This window comes from Chaetodon auriga, chromosome 6, assembly GCF_051107435.1.
Source record: "Chaetodon auriga isolate fChaAug3 chromosome 6, fChaAug3.hap1, whole genome shotgun sequence".
NCBI lineage: Eukaryota > Metazoa > Chordata > Actinopteri > Chaetodontiformes > Chaetodontidae > Chaetodon > Chaetodon auriga.
Genome location: NC_135079.1, coordinates 28,521,257 through 28,543,210, shown reverse-complemented (window position 1 = coordinate 28,543,210; position 21,954 = coordinate 28,521,257). Strand labels below are relative to the sequence as shown.

The 21,954-nt window shown below is 42.4% G+C and overlaps 2 protein-coding genes across 4 annotated transcripts in view; both read right to left on the bottom strand.

Annotated features, from left to right (window-relative positions):
• Positions 1-1,325, bottom strand: part of trabd (TraB domain containing) — a 61,488-nt gene extending 60,163 nt beyond the window's left edge. Inside the window, exons 1-3 of one of the 2 annotated variants that reach the window (XM_076732251.1) lie at positions 1,241-1,325; positions 649-689; positions 221-287 (exon numbers count right to left, since the gene is read on the bottom strand). In XM_076732251.1, the coding sequence (XP_076588366.1) occupies positions 221-287; positions 649-672 (91 nt within the window). In that variant the 5' untranslated portion in view covers positions 673-689; positions 1,241-1,325. The remainder of the gene's footprint in view (positions 1-220; positions 288-648; positions 690-1,240) is intronic. The other variant, XM_076732252.1, reaches the window with a different exon arrangement.
• A 48-nt stretch (positions 1,326-1,373) lies between these two features.
• panx2 (pannexin 2) lies at positions 1,374-12,046 on the bottom strand. Of its 2 annotated transcripts, none has more exons than XM_076732250.1 (6): positions 11,565-12,046; positions 8,241-8,928; positions 5,584-6,689; positions 5,113-5,248; positions 4,266-4,451; positions 1,374-3,547 (listed from the first exon to the last, which is right to left on the bottom strand). In XM_076732250.1, the coding sequence occupies exons 2-6, from the start codon at positions 8,467-8,469 to the stop codon at positions 3,234-3,236; spliced, it is 1,971 nt and encodes a 656-aa protein (XP_076588365.1). In that variant the 5' UTR covers positions 8,470-8,928; positions 11,565-12,046; the 3' UTR covers positions 1,374-3,233. The 2 variants fall into 2 exon arrangements, with proteins under 2 accessions (XP_076588365.1, XP_076588364.1); XM_076732249.1 differs by having other exon boundaries at positions 8,241-8,922; positions 11,565-11,683.
• Between the last annotated feature and the right edge of the window lie 9,908 nt (positions 12,047-21,954).

Genomic DNA, 21,954 nt, shown 5'->3' with positions numbered 1-21,954 from the left:
GATTTACTAGTTAAATTAGAAATAGCAAAGAAGAGGCTGCTGCAATGAACTGCCAGGTGATAAACTATCCAGTCTCAGATACAGTTATAAGAGTTTATATTTATTATCATATAAAGAAAATTCTGCATAGAAATCATCACTTTTGAAAAAAGGTATTACAACATCTCTCTCATGCATACACAACCTATTTACCTAAATAAAATAAATAAATAAAACTTACAGAGCCCTGGAGGTAGACAAGGCAGTTCCTCTTCTGAGGGATCCTCTGATAGGCCGACTGACTCATCCTGTTAGACATCAAAACAGCAAACAATATCTTAGACAAAAGTTATCTTTACATCACCATAAGATTAAGAGACTATTCCTGTTCAAGTTTAGTCAGAGACAGAAAGGTTGATTGCACATACTTAGGTAACTGTGCAGGGCAAATTAAAACTATAATGGTTGAAAAACAATTTCAAAGAAGTTAGTAAAAGAATAACATGTTTTTTGTTTTTTTACTACATCACTCACTTAACACTTAAGATACCCAGTGTGTCTGTCCCCTTATTCCAGTTTGAGCAGAACATCATCAAAACATCAGTCATCAGTTAACATCAAAAAAGCTACTCTCTCATACAAAAATACAAGTATGTAACTGTTACACACCTCCGAATTGTTGTCTTGATCCATGTTTGAAAAACTGAAAGCTGCGTGTGACAGAGGTCAGAATGAAGACATTCGTTACACTGAACAGTGAGACGTTCACCTACAGCTAGGGACAGTACTGCGTCTCTAACTGCTGACGCTGCTTTAAGGGGCTGCAGACTTGTTATAACACAGCCGCAAAGTTACTAATCAAGTAGAAAATGTTACTGATTCATTAGTATGAATCGAAGAGATAACGTCAGCCTGTCATGAAGACGTGATGTTGGATACACAAGAAGCTTGCACAGCTTACGAAGTGACTTGCCATTTGCAGGTTTACAAACTAACGTTAGCTAAAGTGACTTCCAGGAACAAGACTGCTGATCATTGAGCATTTAGTGAGGACTCATCGGTTTGGCTAGCTCCCGGATGATGATAACAGCTAGCGTTAACTGTTACCGCAAGCTAATGTAGTCTAGCAAGCCCCGGTAAGAATTTGCGTCAAATCATACGCGCTAAAACGGATTAATTTCACAACAAATGCTGACATTATCAAGTACAATATGTTTGGTAATACAGACTATAGATGTCTCAACAAATACGAATATCTTACCGAGCTAGCAAGCCCGTGTGTCAGTGTGTGCTTCTCGAGTAACGCTACGCCCACACGGTGCTCTTCTGAAACTGACAGCCGCAATGCATTCTGGTACATGTAGCGTTAGTCATGGGTGATTGAGACGCACACGTTTCTGTATAATGACTGTTTTTAATTTGTTGCCTTCATAACATTTCACACAGAACAACTTAAGTCATCTTTCCTAGAACCTTTCACGAACATTACGACTGTGAGAGATTTACCTCTGTGACTATCTCAATGTGAAAATCTACACAGAAAATCCCTTATGACAGAGCTGTGTTACAACATTTAAATTAACATCCTCTCCCACGCACTCGTGCTACAAGTCTTAAAGTGCGTCTGGATGGACAAGTCTAAGATGGGAATTGTGAGCCAAACGTTCTCCTTCAAAGATCAGCGACAATGAGATGGATCGTTTGTTATTTCCAGCAACAGAAAATTGGTAGCTGAAGTAGTCCATCACAAGTCTTGAAATGTGCATTTACTGAATGCCTTGGAAGAAAAGATGAGTATAGTATGCATAGGTCTACACATATTATGGGCAGGATCCCTAACAACAGCAACTAATGTCTTCTATAATGGATGTCATATTGGCATGTAAGTTAGCTCAGACAGTTGCTTTATTAAAGTTCCTGGTATTACATATGCAGCTGCAAGAAATGTGTATGTTCACTTGCTTCTTCCCTAGGAAAAATGCATACATACCTTATAGGCTTGGTTTTACTACAACTATTCATTATTCATGGAAAATGTTAACACAATGTGAGACAGAGCAGAACAACTGAAAGAAATGTAGATTGTATCAGAGACAGCAGTAGACGAACCAAAGCTTAGTCATCATATAATAACCCTTCCAGTGAGGAATGATTTAACATCTGCTCATCACTGTATTCACTTCACATCACAGCACTCCCATAAGAAGCTATCAGAACACAAATGTCACACAGTTTACCAGTGAGTCCAACTCCTTTGACCATGTTTGAGGTGCTAATAAAGTCCTCATGGAGAAAACACCCACATCACTGCCTTTTCACTCAATCTTAAAGATATCTGGTACGTATTAGACAAATCAGAGCAAAATTGTACTTACACATCACCCCACAATACCATGTTCGTTGTAGAGTCTGGGTTTTTTGTTTTTTTGGGTTTTTTTTGCTCTTTCTTTATGTAAAATGCCAATTTACCTACTATTAGTGACATGGAAATATAGTCATGTCAAGATCTGAAACACAATCTTAATCAATGGTGAAATGGCAATGATAGAGCCATGAAACGCGTGTCATATTTTCCACACCACATAAACGCTGAGTTATATACTGTGTCTCTACATGAAGAGTGTTCTGTGAAATACGATGCTGTAAGCGCATACATTATTGCCACAAATATATTGTGATCTTTTTGCATATTAATTGTGCAGATCTCTACAACTGTATTGTGTGAGCTACCTTTCTACTTGGCTATTGGGATAAAGGGACTAAGCGTGATCATACGTGTTTAAAATACATTTTGTATGAAGCAATAAAACAGTCCTCTTGGCAGATATGCATCTCTAAGGTGTGTGATTTTTTTTTTTTTTTGAAAGCTCACTCATCTCTCATTACCACTCATCCTTTCATTAGTTCAATAGAGCTATTTGACCCTGCACTGTAGCACCCTGTTGAATTATATCACTGCTGGTTTCATTGGAGGGTGTTTAGCAGTCATCCTGAGACATAAATGCAACATCATTTCCTACAATAATACCCTGATCAACATCATCAGATACACAACCTTTCGTCTTATACTCTCTTGATGATTTTACATATAATTTTCTCTCTGTCCAATTTCTATCCAATCCACCCATCACAGGATTGTGTGAGTTAATTTAAAGAGTAGAGGTGGCTGTTGATAGGTGACTGACATGATGGTCATGTGTTTAGACTGTTGTGTTGGGGAAAGACATCTCAGTCAGCGTTCCTCTTCTCCTTCTTCAACATTCCCCAGCAGCAATGAGCTCCCCAGGTCTTTCTGCCAGTCTGTCTCTACGGTTTTCTTCATCCTCTTCTTCCTCAAAGAGAGTGTGATGCATACTCAGCAACTGGTGTGTAGGGGCCCTGGTCAGGGGTGGTGGCTGACACTCAGGGTTATCTATCTGGGCGAGAGGCTCCCTTGGAGGAGGAGAGGACTTGGGACTGAGGGGGTCCTCACTGGAGGGAGGGTTCGGGCTTACACCATTTACAAAAGTGGTGGTGGGCACTGTAGAAAAGGCAGTGTTGGTTGGTTCTGGGGAGCATACCTTAGTTTCTGAAGAATAAGAATGAAATAGAGGCCAGGATAGAGGAAGAAACCAGAAAGTCAGAGTAGGCAATGTGTCCCCTTCTGTAAAAACGTGCTCTTTCACAGGTTAGCAATAATTGTACAGGGAGACTCTGAGGATGTCCTGGTGTAGCCTAACAAGCTGGACTGAAAACTGAAACAGCTGTAACTGAAAGCTAACACTGTTTTCTTGTATTTCATTCCAAAAACAAGAGTAACAAAGAGTAATTATGAATTTAGCTTGGAATGTGCTCTCATTTTGCATAATGTTTTGCCAGCATTAGTAATATTAATTAGACAAATGTAATTCACCAGATATGACAACATATGGTAAATAATCATACTGATTGTTTAGATTAATTTGCAGTTGCAGGGACATGCAAGTTACAGCTACATGAGATGTGATGCTGCATTTGTCTGTTAGCTAATGTGGGTAAATTCCATGAATATTTGAAAGAACATATTCTTTCAAAGGTCAGCAATAATTGCACAGCAAGACTCTGAGGATGTCATCGTGTAGCCTGACAAGATTGACTATAAAACTAAAACTAAACTAACTAAAACAGCTGTAAGTAAAAGCTAACACTCTCTTTCATTGTTTTTCATTTCCAAAACAGTGCATAATTATTGAAATGGTTCAATGTGAAAAGTGATCAATTCTGCCCCGAACCAGAGGGAGCAAGAGCAAATGAGAGCTCAGGCTTACCTGTCATTGCACCAGACACATGAACAATAGTATGTGTGCCTTCAAGATACACTGTATCCATATTGTGCTCTGACGGTAAAGGTTCCGCGATTGTGGCCTCCACCTTGGGCTTACGAATGGTCAGCATGTATGGGTGGACATCCAGAGAGAAGTTGCGAGTGTGCTTTTTCTCCATCCCACTTAGATCTGCGATCAGAAATGAAAAGGCTCCCTTAAAAGGAGGTACAACATTACAGCAAAAGGACAGCTTATCCATCCAAAGTATGCTTACTCCTGTCCTAACTGATTGTCTGGCCTGTTGAATCAAGCTGTGAATACAGCAGTATTTATGTACAGTTTTATCACTGTACAAAGTTGATACGGTGAACATGTCAGTAGAAACACCACTACATTAGCGTTCATTTGGAGGTGTGTTTCTGCCCATATGGTCAATGTAAGCCAAATAATTACTCTCATTTTATCTTTGTTTTGATCACCACCAAATCCTGAGAGGGATATCTGGCACTTTAGCAGCTAAATGCTCCACTATGTTCACTCTCAAGTCTCTAACTTTGCCTTTTTGCTGTTTTGTTTTTGTCAGAGAGTCTTCAGTGGGTTTATCAGACCATTTTCCCTGATGACAGCTGCCTGCTAAGAACATTAACCAAAACAATTAGCTAGAGATGCTAAAAAGTTCAGTAAAGCTGAAGGAAACTGCAGATCTGGGTGATAATGATTGCTGGGTTTGTCTCTACAAGCAATCCTTTTCACATATAGTCATTAGATCCATTATTAATATGTGAATATTGAATATTAATTGGCACATCTTAAAATGAAAATGTCACTTACTGTTCTTGGTACCGCATACCTTTTGTTGCAGGATGTTGTGTGCTCTTGCTATCCAGAAGTGGGGCAATGAAGCTGTCTGCCACTGTCTTTCGTCTGACAGGTTTGGGTTTTTCAGGCTTGGTGTTATTTTCCAAACGTGTCAAGGTGAGGGGTTCCTTTACAAAGGACAGAAAACACAAAAATATGTAATTTAATCACAGCTTCAACTACAACTAAGGTAGTCATTGGTAATGGTTAAAGCAGTCTCAAATGAAGACCACTACCTGTGCCTCCTCACAGAAAGAGGCTCTTATCAAGAGCCGATATCACTCAGTTGGAACCATGTTGAACAGACATACAGTCCATGTTCAAATGACCTGCTGTGCTCCAATGAACAAATTCTTGTAATAAGTATTTTTCTGTTCCTAGAAGAAAGTAGGTTTCTTTTTGTTGTCATTGATCCTGGATGAATGATGATGAATTGGAAACTGTACTCAGGCAGCTGACTTACCTTGAATGGCTGAGGAAGAGGATTTGAACTTGGGATCCACTTAATTTTCTTGCGGGGCCGTTTGATGACCAGTGGCTCCCCACCCATCTCTCCCACTCCAAGATCCAAATTAGGATCAAGTGTTTGTATTCCAGAGTCCCTCACAGTAGGTGTAGCATCATGGTTTGACTGTGCAAGTGCAGCCAGCAGCTGCCTGACCACGTTGTCATACATGAGGTCACTCTCATTGGTGATGAAGTCTAGACGGTTGAGCGACTTGATGTGGTCCCTGTTCTCATTACAGAACATGGCCAGGATGTTGATATCACAGAACTGAGACTTTTGCCAGCGTCGCCGTGTTTTAATACCAACTTTATGCAGTTTGTCAAATACAAAGTTAGACTTACGCACCACAAACAAGTGCAGCAAATTAACCAGGATGATGAGGTTCATGGTGCAAAGCAGAGCAATATCTACTGCTGCCATGATGCGCTGCAGCTGCACAGCAGGCAGCTTACAGTTGACCCTGAGCTTCAGCTCTACATAGCTGCTAATGTCTGGGGGCTCACCCAGTGCACAGGTGAACTCATTCTGCCTTTGGCGGGCATAATATGCACTCAGATAGGATATGGGGATGGAACTGAGGCAGATGATGGCCAGGTGACGTGCCAGGTAAAGCTTAGCCAGAAAGTTACTTTGGCCTCGTCTCTCCAAATATTTCTCAAACAGGTTCTGTTCGGGGCTTTTCTCCTTCTCTGCATTTTCTATTATCTCCCTCCTTTCCCGCTCAGTAATGCCAGGTCCTTTAGATTGGATCTGCTTCTCGATCTTTGGGGCTCGGCCCTCAGCAGCTCGATGATAGCAGTTATCAATCTCTTGAAGCAGGAAATTGAGCTCTGAAGTGAGCCGTGTAGAGGCAAGGAACTCCCAACCCAAAGCTGGAATGTACATGATTCCAGCAAAGGCCAGCAGAGCATATGGCAGGAACTTGTGTTCAAATAATGAAGGCCAAAGGTCAGACTCTACACCAGGCACAGCATCTCGCAGCTCTGTCCAGCAGTAGCCTCTTGCATACAGTGCTTGGTCTCTGGTGAAGTTGTGTGGTGTGTAACAGTATATGGACTCCTCTGAGGAAAGTACAGATATAAAGAATCAGCCAAAACATTGCTTCAACAAGTTGGGTGAGTATAAATTAAGCATATTAACTTAAGAAGAATGCTATGATGCTACATCCTGGGTCTTATTTTTACAATTTCCCTCATCACCTATCAGCTAAAAGATTTTCCTCTCGATTTTTATTGCCAAGATCTGGCAATGTGAAAACTCTGCAACACACAGTTTGCCAACATGTTAAAATGGGGTCAGACAAAAATCCCCAGTTTAACAATTTCATCTAAACCACTTTGAAAATTTGAAAATGGAAAAAGGTAAACAAACCTGAAATATCTGTTGCAGTCATCCATTGTACTGTAAAACTGCATGTGGACACAACTACACTGAGTGCTGTGAATCTGAAATTAACCATACAGTAGCACTGCATAGTGCACCCAATGTTTAAAAATGTTGAATCTTCATTTCACTTCCAAGTAGTGCCTAAGATAAAATGATTCAAATGGGGATTTAGTGCTCCCTCATATGTATTGTTGAAAATGCAACTTTAAGAAATATCTGACCTCTGTTTTATTTTTATTACTACTGTATCTCTGGGAATCATTCAAGTGTTCAGCACACAGCATTATCTCTGATAATACTCACTCAGCTTTTTGAAATTATAGAAGTGTCTGCCTGCCTCAGATAGAAGAAGTGAGAACATTCCTTTCTATCAAACTTGTTCTTTATCAGATCTATATCTATTAAATACAAATGTAAGTGGTTTAGGATTGCAGCAAGTCCACTTTTAATCTTTGGAACTAAGTGCATCTGATATTACAAATGGTTACTATTTAAATAAAAGCATAACTTATTTTTTAAGAAAAACTTAAGAAAAACTTTTAAAGTTTGCATGTATTCTTTTATGTTAGTGCTAATAAAGACAATATGTGCAATGATATTGCACATAACTCAGTCACAGAAGGCAGGATGCTAACAACATGCCAAATCATCAAAAAATTCCCTGGCAATGCCCTAAAACACCCATGCGAGGGAAAAATGAACAACATGCCTTAACACCTATATTTTTCAGCTGCTCAGTCCCACATGGTCAGTGCTACTATGTAGAGGGTCTGACTCAGCATAACAATGAACTAATGAACTCCTCTTTTTCCTGTTAACCAAACACTTTCTCCATTCCTCTCCCTATAATACATCCCCTTGTGTCTCCAGAATCTCTCTAGTTCTGTTTGCTCCTCTAATGCACTTGTTAATGTTTCTTTTCCCTCCTTATCTAATCTCATAAGAAGATACAAAAGCACTATATGCCTAACTCAAAATATACTGGGTATGGATAATTTAGATCAACTTCCTTAAACTTTATCACATTCTTGTGGTGGGACTTTGTATCTGTGATTTTTGTTGCTTTGAAAGAAACAAAGAACACACTTTACAGACCTGTGCTAGATTATCACAAATTGTACCTGGTTAACAGCAATATGAGGGGTAACAGCTGCTATTGTAACTTCGACATCCTTGCTTTGGCAGTTCCCTGTAAAATGAACCCCCTCTAGAGGCACAAGTCTCACCTGCAAAGTTTCTTGTGAAGACGAGGGTGACCAGCAGGATGGGGATGATGACTGTCCCTATAGTAACAACACGATCAAAGGGCAGCTCCAGTTTGAGCTGCACCATGAGGCTGGCCAGTGCCCCACCCTTCTCATCCTGAGACGACCCAGGCAGGATCAGTTCCTTCAGCTTCTCACCAGCAAGTAGAGCTGTGGCCATGTCTAAGTTTTGATCAAGGATGTTCTGCATCCGGAAAACAAAGGGCACACACTACAGCTTCCCTCTGGGCTGGAGGGGAGACAAGACACTCCCTGCTGAAGTTAAAAAAGTCTCAACACAGTGTGATACAGACACACAGAGGAATGTGTGACCAACTTCAGCCCCCGTCACCATATATGGTAAAGAACCTGGTCATACTGTGTGGTCTGTGTTCTTCAGAGGTTTGAGTTTTCTACGCGTTTCGTCTTATTCTTTTAGATGAACATTTGGACATAACTTTCAAAAGTTCACCACTGCTTGGTCTCTTCTGCATGCATCCCTATGCTCTGCCCCATCTCTGGGGCCAGTGCCTGGCCTTAGTCCACACACTCTGTGTAGGAGGAATAGGTTGAGTTTAGGTGATGTCCTTGAAATGCCCAGGGAGGGTGGCTGCTGGCTGAAGAGTTGTTATGTGAGCTTTGGTCAGGAGAAGTTCTGGCCAATCTGTTCCTGAAAGACAAATGAGCAGTCAGGGTGGTACAGTAAATACATTTTTGTAAAGGTACAGTAAGGTACAAGATGTCATTTCTGGGAACATGTTTACGATAAACAGTGCAACCATCTTTCAAACAAGCCACAGTGTTAATTTGTCTCACAACTTCCACAGGATAATTCTCTGTTACCATCCATTGTCACCTATAATGCAGCCATGTGGCTGATGACATCTAATCCCCACTCTACGACTGTGAATGTGGTCACCTCTGAGGGAGACATTTCCCTTTGATCAAACAAGGACCCTAAATGGCAAATTTATTGTTCATTAGCACACTAAAATTAAATTGAGCAAAAACAGAATTTATTCAGTGAATTTATTCAGTGATTTTGACAAATGCTCTATTGGTCTTGAGAAATCAATAACCTTGATATGGGGCAGCTCTCAGGAGGTAGAGCAGTTGTCCACTTATCAGAAGGGCGTGGGTTCAATCCCTGGCCTCAGCAGTCTACATGTCAAAGAATTCTTCAGCAAGATATTGAGGCCCAAATTGCTCCCGATGCTGTGCCATCGGTGTGTGAATGGTTAACACTCATAATGAGCAGGTGGCCTAGCTACCATTGTGTGAGAAGGTAAATGCAGAGTTGTATTTGAATTGTCATCATACTAGAAAAGCACTATATAAAATACAGTCCATTTTGTTTTTTGGACACTAAATCTTCTTTCCTCTCTGGACTCATGGTGGTCATTATCCTTGTGGAACAGCATGTACAGCATGTAGGTGAACCAAGACACTGTCAGCAGGATGTTTTGTCAACAGAGTGTGTGTGTTTGAGTGAGTGAGATTGCATGTATGAATACGTGCATCAGCATGCATATGCTTGTCCAGCAATCGTGCAGGGTTCAATTGGTGCCTGCTGCGTGCTCATTTCACTTGGAGGCTACGTGAATGTCCTTTCACGTAGCCGTCAACAATCCTCACATCACCATTTTCCTCTTTTTTCTTTCTCTCTCCATTACTCCCTCTGCCCTCATCTCACTTAACTTTCATTATGCAGATATGCAACTCATCCATGACACCCTTTAAAGCCGAAAAAAAAGTATACTTAATATTGGGGAGTGGAACCTTGAGACTGCAGCTGCATGAGATTCATGAGGACAATGAGCGTACTCTGGTCAGCTTTAAAGCACTCTCACCCACATGGTGAGACAGATGATACAGAGAATATTATCAGAGAACATTACCCAAGGCCAGTGTTTCCCAACCACTGTGCCGCGGCACATAAGAGTGCTGTGAGAAATCATCAGGTGTGCCGTGGAAGATCATCCAATTTTACCTGATGCTCTAAGGCTTAGGGTGAAACAGGTGAAATCTTCCTGTGTGTCTTTCTTCAATTCCTGCAAGAGTATCAGCTTTGTATTCAATAAACAGGCCCAGGTTTCACACTAAGTAAACCGAGTAAATTGAGACTAGATTTTCATTATATTTTATTAAACATACTTTTTGTGACATTTTTGTTTGGTGGTGCCTTGTGATTTTTCTAATGTAAAATATGTGCCGTGGCTCAAAAAGGATGGGAAACACTGCCCTAGGCTGCATATTCTTAATGCAAGGGAACAAGATGCCCCTTGTGGAATAACATAACATACTGTACAGATTTTTCACTATTCTGTCCACATACTGCCTAGTGACAGCATAACATTTTCAGCACCCAGCTCGAGGCTGCACTACTGTCTGTTAGCCACTGGCACTGCTCCAGTCCAACAGATAATGCCCTTCAGTTGGGCGATGCTACCAGTTTAGAGAGGGAAATCCCATATTCTTTGGCTACTACAGCATCCTGCTTGGCTGTGACTGGTACAGCTGGCTACAAAGAGTGAGAGCTGAGCTCCAGGAGCTGAAAGAGAGGAACCCCATTCATTCATTATGAATTAGGCTGAAGTGGGAAGAACTTTCAGTGCATATAGATATGATACTTGTTCTCAGATGTTCAGAAAACACAAATGACCAGATAATTATAGCGGATTAACTATACATATTAAAAACACGTAAAGCAGTACAATTTTATACTAATAGTGACATAGAAAAACACTGTTAGGTGTCCTCACTGTTTTCTCACTTTGTCTGGTCAGTAAGTCCCTATGGGAACCTACATTTCGGCAGGGTGAAGAGAGCATTACGTCCTTGTTAGCTCGTGCTGAGCTAGGATGCCCCTCACCGCTGTCTCCTAACGGCACTGTGAGTCCGTGGCACTGGCAGAATTGGAAACCAGGAGGACCAAACCAGGAGGACCACACTTCCATCAGGGACATTGCATTGCGGTAAACTGCAGTTGCCACCAGACGACGAGCCGTTTCAGCATCTGAACAGGAGATAGCTCCCGAGTAGCCAGCCAGAGGCGAGCTGCTCTGGCTAACATCAACTGTAGACAGTCAGTGTGTGTGTGTGTGTGTGTGTGTGTGTGTGTGTGTGTGTGTGTGTGTGTGTGTGTGTGCGAGAGAGAGAGAGAGAGAGAGAGAGAGAGAGAGAGAGAGAGGAGTCTAATATGCTCAATGCCTGCATCAGCTGTCTACCTATTCACTCTGGAAAAGGCTAGCACCGGAAAAGCCACACTGCGAGCCATGTGCATGCAGTGGGGAAAAATCCACTCACCATGTCTCGCTGCATCTCCCGGCGTAGTAAGAGTTAATCTGCAGTGCGGACGAGCAGCTACAGCATGTCTCTGAGCACACCGGTTTGTTCCGCCCCCCCGCGTCCATCCTCTCCCATCCCATCCTCTCCTCTCCCCGCCCTGCCTCTTACTCAAAAACAATGAACGATAAGATAGTGCATTAAGATCCTCTAGTTCATCGCATCACCTCGCTTTCACCCCCGCGGTTCACCGAGTGAACGTAGTGTTGTGTAAGCAGAGATGCTGAAAAATTAATACAGTCATGCCGAAATCCGTATGCCAATTCTATAATCTTTTTTACTGGTCTACCAATGAAATATTACAGTAACATTAAAATACCATAAATATTATTGAGATATTAAACTGACGTTTGAGACTAATCAGGAAAGACTCAGGTAAATTGTCTAATTGGATGACTACATACCTGCTACCACTATTGAAATCATATGCTCGATCAGTCTACAACCTAACTACAAGGCACTGACAGGCTTTTATTCTCCTACTGATAGGGTTATCCAGCCTGCCTGTCATCTGTGATTGTGGGACCGGCTCGAGACACCCGCAAACAACGAATGGAAACATATCCGTAATTCAAATTCAAGAGGCGTGGCGAGCATCTTCTATATCAAAGGCAACAGCATTAGTTAGGGGATTATGCTGTGGATTGTAAACCAAACTGACACAAAGTTTGAAATAGAGTGGAGGAAGGGGTCTTTTGGGGATCTCTCTCTCTCTCTCTCTCTCTCTCTCTCTCTCTCTCTCTCTCTCTCTCTCTTGCGTCCTCTAATGTTAGTAATGATGTGTGCTGTGCTGAATGCAACCCCCCCCCCCCCCCCCCCCCGACCATTCTGTTACAATGCGGTTGCAGGGTGGACCCAAATTCAGAAAGCAGACACTGAGGTACGGTGAAGTAAAGAGTAAAGACCTTTACTGTAAGATACTGCGGAATGAAAGGGAGCATGGCTGACTGGAGCCAATAATAATAATAATAATAATAATAATAGTTTTATTTGTATAGCACTTTTCATACAGAAGGAAATGTAGCTCAAAGTGCTTTACAATCAAAAATAAAGAAAATAAAGACCCCCCACCCACACACACCCACACACAAGATCACACAAACTAAAAAGAAATGAAATGAGGAAACACAGGAGATAATTTTTAAATATTAAAACAATAAAAAAACAAATAAAATTGAACATATTTATATGATAGAATAAAATAAAATAAATAAAATGAAATAAGATACCTAAAATTGTTTACATTAAAAATTAAGTTAAAAGCCAGACTAAAAAGGTGGTTAAGTTTGCTTCTAAAAGTATCAATATTACATGTTGCCCTCAGATCTTCCGGCAGGCTATTCCATATACGGGGCGCATAGTAATAAAAAGATGCCTCACCGTATGTTTTGGTTCTAACATTGGGTACTGTTAAAAGGCCACTTCCAGAAGACCTGAGTGCTCTCTGGGTTCATATGGTAAAAGCAAGTTAGATAAATAAGAAGGAGCAAGATCATTAAGAGCTTTATGCACCAATAAAAGAATTGTAAAATCGATTCTAAAACACACAGGAAGCCAATGCAGAGACTTTAAAATGAGTGTAATATGAGCTCTCTTTCTGGTCTTTGTCAGCATTTGAATGGCTGAGTTTTGAAGTAACTGTAGTTGAAAAATATTCTTTTTAGGGAGACCAGAAAGAAAAGCATTGCAGTAAACAACCCTGCGGGTAATAAAAGCATGAATAAGTGTCTCTGTATTGGCTTGAGAGAGAAATTGGTGTACTTTGGCAATGTTTTTTAAATGATAAAATGGCTTTCTTGTGACATCCTTGATATGAGCCTCAAAAATCAGTCACACCAAGATTTTTCACTTGTTGACATGGGCTAAAAGAGACAGCTTGTAGTTTGCTAGCCAGGTTCTCTCTCTGGTCTTCCTGTACCAATAACTAAAACCTGAGTTTTGTCCTGGTTGAGCTGTAGAAAGTTATCTTCCATCCAGGATTTAATGTCTGAAATACACTTAAAAAGGACGTCAAGTGGTCCTGTGTCATCAAGAGACACGGCGATGTAAAGTTATGTGTCATCTGCATAGCTGTGAAAGTTGATGCCGTTCCTCCTGATGACATTTCCAAGTGGTAGCATGTATCGGTTAAAAAGGGTTGGACCTAAAATTGACCCCTGGAGAACACCGCATTTCATTTGATAAAAACGAGATGCATATTCACCCATGCTGACATAGAATTTCCTGTCAGTGAGATATGATTTGAACCAGTTAAAAACACTACCAGAGATGCCAATTAAATTTCGGAGTCTGTTTAAAAGAATGGTATGATTTACTGTGTCAAATGCTGCACTCAAATCTAAAAGCACCAAGACAGACAGCATTTTTGTGTCCATGTTTGACCTGATGTCATTGATAATTTTCACTAGTGCTGTCTCCGTGCTGTAATATTTTCTGGTTTTAGAAAATTGATATATTTCAGCAGTGTTTGTCGAGGTCATAAAATCATTTAATTAGTTAAAAACAAGTTTTTCTAGAATCTTACTTAAAAATGGCAAGTTGGAAACAGGTCAATAGTTCTCTGGTAATGATGCGTCCAAATTGTTCTTCTTCAAGAGTGGCTTAACTATGGCTGTCTTAAAAGCAGTGGGGAAACACCAGTCTGTAGTGAATGATTAATGATAGTCAGCAGATCAATTTTTTTAAAAAAACTATAAACTTCTTTAAAAAATGATGTTGGAATGGGGTCTAAAGGGCAGGTTGCTGATCTTAACTGAGAGATAACTTTCTCAAGCATGTCAGCATCCACCAGGACAAACCTCTCCAGTGTTTCTTCATTTAAAAGCAAAGATTCTGAAAAATTAAAATGCGTAGACTGACAATGTAAAAGATTAGATCTAATAGCATCTATTTTGCTTCTGAAGTGGACTGCAAGATCTTCACATGAAAGGTTTAGTTCAAGAGGTTGGTTAAAAACAGTGTTAATTAAACGGTCAATGATTAAAAAAAAGGACTCTTGGATTTTTCTGATTGTTACTGATTAATTTTGAAAAATGTTCTTTTCTTGCATTTGGTCATCTGTTCCTGAAAAATTTGAAAATGAACTCTCAGTTTGTTTTTCCGCCATTTTCTCTCTGCTATTTTACAGTTTCTCTTCAGTTTTATTATGTCACTGTTTCTCCAAATCAAATCAAACTTTATTTATATAGCACTTTTCATACATAGTACAACACAAAGTGCTTTACAAGAGTTAAAAACAATGTTAGGGCTGTGGTCTTGAGTTGTTTTTTCCCCTGTTGATATGATTTTTTCCTCTTCTCAGCAGGTCGGAGTGAGAGAGAGAGGCGGGGCCAAGTCGCTCTGGATGTGAGCTTCATGAGACACACCTGCACCTCATCACCTAATCGACTGGGCTTCTTAAGCCAGCTCATGCTCTGCCCCGGCGCCGGACTATTCCCATAGCTCCAGGTTGCATGCAGCTCGCATAAGAGTTTTCTTGTGACACTCTCGTCTCGCTCCTCCTGCCTCCTGTGGACCTCTCACCTCTGATTGCTCTCACTGTGGCTTTTTCACGGTCGCCTTTTGTTTAACGTTATAGATTGCTTGTCCCAGCTTTGGCGTGTTTTGAGTTATTATTTTGTTACTTTCCTGCTACGCCTAGTTTTTTTCTTCTCTTGCTTTTTGTGCCTTTTTCCCCATTGTGGTGATTTTCATTTCTGCTTGCAAGCAGTAATTCCCTGGTTCAGGTGATTTTTTGGTTGAATTTTCCATCAATAAACCTTGTTTTGACGTCTCTGCCTCTGGGCCCTGGCCTTGCTTCTCCTCAAGCCGTAACAAACAATATAAATAAAAACAGAACAACACGAAAAACCCAACCCTCCCACCCCCCATATGTACTAACACACACCCTCAACTACATGCATACACACACACACACACACACACACACACACAGACATTCTCACCACAGACAGTAGCAGGAGTAATGAGATATGCAAGGCACTGAGGATTGAGGAGAATGCCACCTTTGGGGTCGTCCACACCGAGAGGAGTCATCACTGGCTATGAGCACAGGGGGCACCGGCACCTGGGCCCCACCGACCCTGCCGTACCGACGAGTCCCCACACCAAGGTAGGGAGCCCCCCCACCAGCCGGGCCGAAGGGGCCCGAGGACAGCACCCCCGGCAGCAGACCAGACACAACTCTCAGTGTGGAGGACCCCCCAGAGGAAACACTGGAATTAAAAAAATAAAAATAAAAAATAAATTAAACATTTAAAAGAAGAGAAGTCCATAAGATAATAAATAAAGTAGATAAAATAGGGTAAAATAATACAAAATATAAGACATCAGAATAAAAGGCATTAACATAAGATAAATGATAAAAACGTAAGAAGAATTTAAAGGTCAGTTAAAAGCCTGATTCAAAAGGTGTGTCTTTAACCTTTTTTTAAAAATGTCAACAGTCTCTGCAGTCCTGAGGCCCTCCGGCATGCTGTTCCACAGGCGTGGGGCATAGTGGCTAAATGCCGCCTCACCATGGGTTTTTATTCTGACTTTTGGTATGGATAAAAGGCCGGTGTCGGAGGACTTCAGGGTCCGCGAGGGTTGATATGGTAAAAGCAGGTCAGATAAGTAAGAGGGCGCAAGGCCGTTAAGACATTTAAAAACTAGTAAAAGAATCTTAAAATCGATCCTGAAGCGGACAGGGAGCCAATGCAGCGACTGTAAAACTGGTGTAATGTGGGCCCTCCCTCTGGTCTTTGTCAGCACGCGTGCGGCTGGGTTTTGCAGCAATCAGAGGTATGAAATACTCTTTTTAGGAAGACCAGGGAGCAGGGCATTACAGTAATCTAAACAACAGGAAATAAAAGCATGCATTAGCGCCTCTGTGCTGGCCTGAGAGAGAAACGGGCGGACTCTGGCTATCTTCTTAAGATGATAAAAGCCTATTTTTGTTATATTTTTGATATGCGGGATAAAAGTCAGCTCAGAGTAAAAAATCACACCCAGGTTTTTTACAGATTGGGTTGGTTTAAAATCTTGTAGTTTTCAGTCTGGCCTTCAGGACCTATAAATAAAACCTCTGTTTTGTCCTGGTTGAGCTGTAGGAAATTCCCTGCCATCCATGACTTGATATCTAAAATGCAGTTAAAAAGGGCATCAATAGGCCCTGTGTCATCAGGAGACATGGCAATGTACAGCTGTGTGTCATCAGCATAGCTATGGAAACTGATGCCGTGTCTCCTAATGACGTCTCCAAGAGGAAGCATATAAAGATTAAAAAGAATTGGACCTAAAATTGAGCCTTGGGGAACCCCACACCTAATTTCATGGGTTCCTGAGGAACAAGTATCCATACTTACATAAAAAAATCGGTCTGTGAGATAGGAGTGGAACCATTTAAAAACAGTACCAGAGAGGCCAACCAGGTGTCTGAGTCTATTTAATAAAATGTGATGGTCTACTGTATCAATGGCGGCGCTTAGATCCAGTAGAACCAAGACTGTGAGTTTCCTGTTATCTAAGTTCCACCTGATGTCGTTTAAAATCTGTAAAAGTGCTGTCTCGGTACTGTGGTTTATCCTAAAACCAGATTGATGTCTCTCTAAAATGTTGTTTCTGTTTAAAAAGTCAGTGACTTGGTTAAAAACCAGTTTTTCTAAAATTTTACTTAAAAAAGGTAAGTTGGATACAGGACGGTAGTTATTAAAAACGTTGGGATCTAAAGTGTTCTTCTTCAGAAGGGGCTTCACCACAGCTGTTTTAAAAGCAGTGGGGAAAGACATCCGTCTGAAGGGAGCAGTTCATAATGTTTAAAAACTGTTCCTCGAAGAATCCATAAAATGCTTTTAAAAGTGAAGTGGGAATTGGATCGAAAAGGCAGGTTGTTGGGTTTACTTGGGAGAAAACTTGACCAAGTGTCCTCGCATCAACCAGGGCAAAACTCTCCAGTGTTTCCTCAGTCAAAGACAACAAGTCAGGTGTGTTAACAGATAAAACTTGTTGGGATGAAAGGCTGGATCTGATGTCCTTGATTTTAGTTCTGAAGTGGTCTGCAAAGTTCTCACAGAGAGCGTCTGATGGTATGTTAAGAACTTTATTAGAATTTGTGCTTGTTAAAATATCAAAGGTGGAGAAGAGGAACCAGGGGTTGTTTTTGTGGTCTATGATAAGTTGTGAGAAATGAGAAATTCTTGCCTGTTTAACTGCGTTATTGTAGCTTTTGAGTTTCTCGAGAGAGTCTCGAGGTGGACTCTTAGTTTAGTTTATGTATTTCATTGTTGTTTCTCCACGGGGCTATAGGTTTTCTTGTGATTGTTTTAGTTAAAAGCGGAGCTACTGAGTTGAGAGTGGACTTCAGTTTGCTGTTAAAACTATCAACGATAAAATCACAGGGTGCAGGTAAAATTTCAGCAGGAGTGCTCTGTAAAATCTTGATAAAATTTGCAGCCACTTCAGAAGTTAGGTAGCGCCTCCTCACTGTTCTCACCGGGGCATCCCGCTGGTTAAAACTGGTGATATTAAAAAACACACAGTAGTGGTCAGACACAGCCAGGTCGACAACAGAGGACACACCAATGGACAGGCCATGGGTTATGACCAGGTCCAGGGTGTGTCCTCTGTTGTGAGTTGGCTGCATGACGTGCTGCTTAAAATCTAGACAGTTTAAAAGATTTAAAAATTCTCTGGATATTGGATCCGAGGTGTCGTCAACATGTAGATTAAAATCACCAGTTATTAAAATCCTGTTGTAAGAAGTGTGAATGATTGATAAAAGATCTGAAAATTCACTGATAAAAGAGCTAGAGTGATGGGGTGGTCTATATAGAGTAATGCAGAGAATTGGAGGGCTGCTAAAAACAAAGGCATGGTGCTCAAATGATGTAAAACTGTTAAAAGACACTGCAGTAGAAGTCAGTGCGTGATTGACTATTGACGCAGTTCCACCTCCTTTTCTACCCCCTCTAGTAGAAAATAAAAAGTTAAAATTTGGTGGGGAAGCCTCGGTGAGAGCAACAGGTGCGTCAGTGCCGAGCCATGTCTTGGTTAAAAGAAGACAGTCTAACTTATGATCTAAAATAACATCATTCATTAAAAATGTCTTGTTTAAAAGAGAGCGCACGTTCAGCACTGCCACATTAATGTTCGTGCTGAACGTGCGCTCATCGTAGTGAAACGGTTGGATGGTAGTCTGTGTGTGTGGTCTGAAACCATTCCTTGGTTTGTGTGTTCTGTGTGAGATGATGGTTGTAATGGTGTGGATGGTGCTGTCCGGTAATTCTGTGGGCAGACTGGGGGTGTGGGGTGTGTGTGTGTGACGTACAGGCAGTCAATCACATGGGTGTGATTGTACCGGTCAGCTGGTGCTGGTTTGGGGAGATTGGCATGCTGCACACCATATGCCAGGTTAGTGGACAGCATGCGGGCACCTGCTACGTTAAGGTGGAGACCGTCTGGACCAAAGAGATGCCGTCTCTCCCAAAAGACATCAAAGTTGTCGATGAAGCCGACATGGTGAGAATTACAGGCAGAGGAGAGCCAGGTGTTGAGGCTGAGCAGCCTGCTGAAGCTGCCTATCCCTCTGCCACAGGTGGGGGTAGGGCTGGAGATGAAAACACTCACCTGGGACTGTGCTACAGTGTTGAAAAGGTGGGTGAAGTCCCGCTTTAAAAGTTTGGACTGCTGCCTGGCGATGTCGTTCAATCCTGCATGGATGATAATCCTTTACGCCCACGGATGCGAGGTCAGGATATCCGGAATTCTCCCCGTTATATCCATAACGGTGGCACCGGGGAAGGACAGGGTGGACGCCCCCCTCATGCGGACGTGCCGCACGATGGAGTCCCCGATGACGAGGGTTGTGGGAGCGTCCGCTCCATCTTCAGGCGGGCAAGCCAGCTCAGCCACCCTGCCACCCACACCAGGACCCTGGGTGTGATTCCTCGCCTGGTGGGGAGAACATGAGGAGTGCCAGCGCACCGCGTCCTTACCCAGCCGCCTGCGCAGGGAAGAGGATGAGGAGCGGGATGGCGGAGGCGAGCGGCCCCTTGTTGGACATCCACCTGATGCAGGACACCCCTCTGCTGGAGGGCAGCTAGCCGTGAGTGGAGGGAAGGCTATGGTGTCTGTTAACGGGGGCATGATGGCAGAGGCCGCAGAAACAGGTGCAGTCTCCTGGTGCTGGTCACGGGCCGCTGGCTTCTCGCTCACCGATAAGGCCGCATACTTATTGGAGAGTGGCAGGTTCGCAGGAGAAAGAGCCCCGCCATGGGTCCCGGTCGGAGCCCTCTTCCGCCTTCGGACGACCACTTTGGTCCAGGGGGTCATATTGCTTGGAGTGGAGCAGACGGGTCGATGACAGGAGGAGGACGGTTCCCAGAGAACTGTGTGGCGGAAAGCAGAGGTTCCGTTTTTTGGCACGGACGCACCAGTCTGTGTGGACTCTAGCTAGCTGGTCACCGCTGGGAGACGAGACCTGAGGGTGGACAGCATGGAATCCTTCCTCATCAGCTCGTCCAATATTCGGTTTTTGGCGGCTCGCATGCCAGAAAAAGTTCTCTTGATTGGCCCAACGCTAAAAGCAGTTAAAATGCCGGAGACTTAAAAACTAAAGAGCTAAGAAAGGCTAAAACTACAACTCTTAGAACTAAGTTAAAAGGCTAAAAGACCAAGTGTTAAGACACAGACTGAGAGCAAAAACATGGAAGCGGAACCGGAAGCCAGGGAGCTTTTGAGTTTGTTTTAATCTTTTTAAGTTTTACTGCTGCCACTATGTCAAGTGCTGACTTGAGTTTACTGTTAAAATTATCAACAATAAAATCACAAGAAGAATTTAAAATCTCTGGAGGAATATCATGTACAATATCAATAAAACTTGCAGCCACTTCAGATATAAGATAGCGTTTCTGTCACAATCTCGGTCTCTCATCCACCTCCGATCACTCAGCTGCAGTGTTTTTTCCACTCTCACTCCCTTTGCTCCACTCTACCTGCCAGCCGCGCCCACCTCATCAGCTCTACTCTGCTCACCTGCCGACACAGCTGCACCTCATCATAATCAGCCCTGCATATAAGCCTCTCCAGCACTTTCACTCCTTGCCAGATTGTTCTTCTGCAGTATGCGAGACTTTCCAGCGTTGTCCTGTTTGATCACCCGTTGCCGACTTTGCCTGCCCCCGACCTGCTCTCCTCGTCTGCCTCCCGGTAAACTTACCTGCCTTCCGTCCCTGACCTCATGCTCTGCCTCAGCGTTTCTGGTGTCTGACTGCTCTGCTGGAAACGATTCATCCGCCTGGCTTCGGCTTTCCTCTTGCCTGCTCCCCATCGGTACTTCTGCTCCCGTGGACTGCTCATCTGGCTTCGACCCCCCGCCTGGCTCCGACTACTCCTCTGCTCTCTCCTTACTGGCACCGCTGCGCGATCAGCTGTTTCTTCGGCTGCGGAGCTTCCTCCTCGTCATCAGCGGCTTTGGTAAGCCACTTCTCTTTCCCTCGCTTGAGCCCCAGAGGCATTGTGAGAACGCTCAGCCCGGAGAGCGAACTTAATTCCGACTTACTTACTCTGATCCATACCTTGTTTCTGGTGGTAATAAATAAAGGTCATTACCAACTGTACCTGCTCTCCGTTGTACTGCATTTGGGTCCAAAACACACCCGTTTCAGTTTCCTTACGGTATGTTCTGGAATTTCCTGTTGCTTAAAATTATTTACTTTAAAAAAGACACAGAAATGATCTGATAAGCCCACATCCACAACAGAGGAAACCTGCACAGACAGGCTATGGGTTATGACCAAGTCTAATACATGTCCTCTGTTGTTGGTGGGCTGTGTAACATGTTGGATAAAATTCATGCAGTTAATTAAGTTTAAAAAATCTAAACTCAAAGAATCTGATTTATTATCCACATGAATATTAAAATCACCTAAAATAATAATCCTGTTATATTTAGCATGGATAATCAAGAGGAGTTCTGAGAATTCTCTGATAAAAGATGTGCATTGTTTGGGTGGTCTGTAGATTGTCAAACATAGTGTGGGAGGGCTGCTAAAAAGAAGAGTGATATTCAAAAGACATGTATTCACCAAACAAAATGTTCTTAAAACCATGTGCCGCTAAGAGTTGTTGCTGTCCCCCCTCCTCTTCTACCATTTCTAATATATTATGAAAAGTCATAACAGGGGGTGAGGCTTCAATGAGGGCTGCAGCTCCATCAGTGCCAAGCCATGTTTCAGTTAAAAACATACCATCAAGATTCTTCTCTAAAATAAGGTCATTTATAAGAAAGGTCTTATTTGACAGAGATCTCATACTTAAAAGTGTTGTGTTCAGTGACCTCTGGGATGTTTGAGGAGGAACAGCAGGGGGGTCA

Coding starts and splice junctions, on each gene's coding strand:
- panx2 (XM_076732250.1), bottom strand. CDS start 8,469: ATGCAGAACATCCTTGATCAAAACTTAGACATGGCCACAGCTCTACTT. Junction 6,690..8,240: donor CTTCACAAGAAACTTTGCAG/GTGAGACTTGTG, acceptor TACTTTCCTCAG/AGGAGTCCATATACTGTTAC. Junction 4,452..5,112: donor ACAACATCCTGCAACAAAAG/GTATGCGGTACC, acceptor TTCTGATCGCAG/ATCTAAGTGGGATGGAGAAA.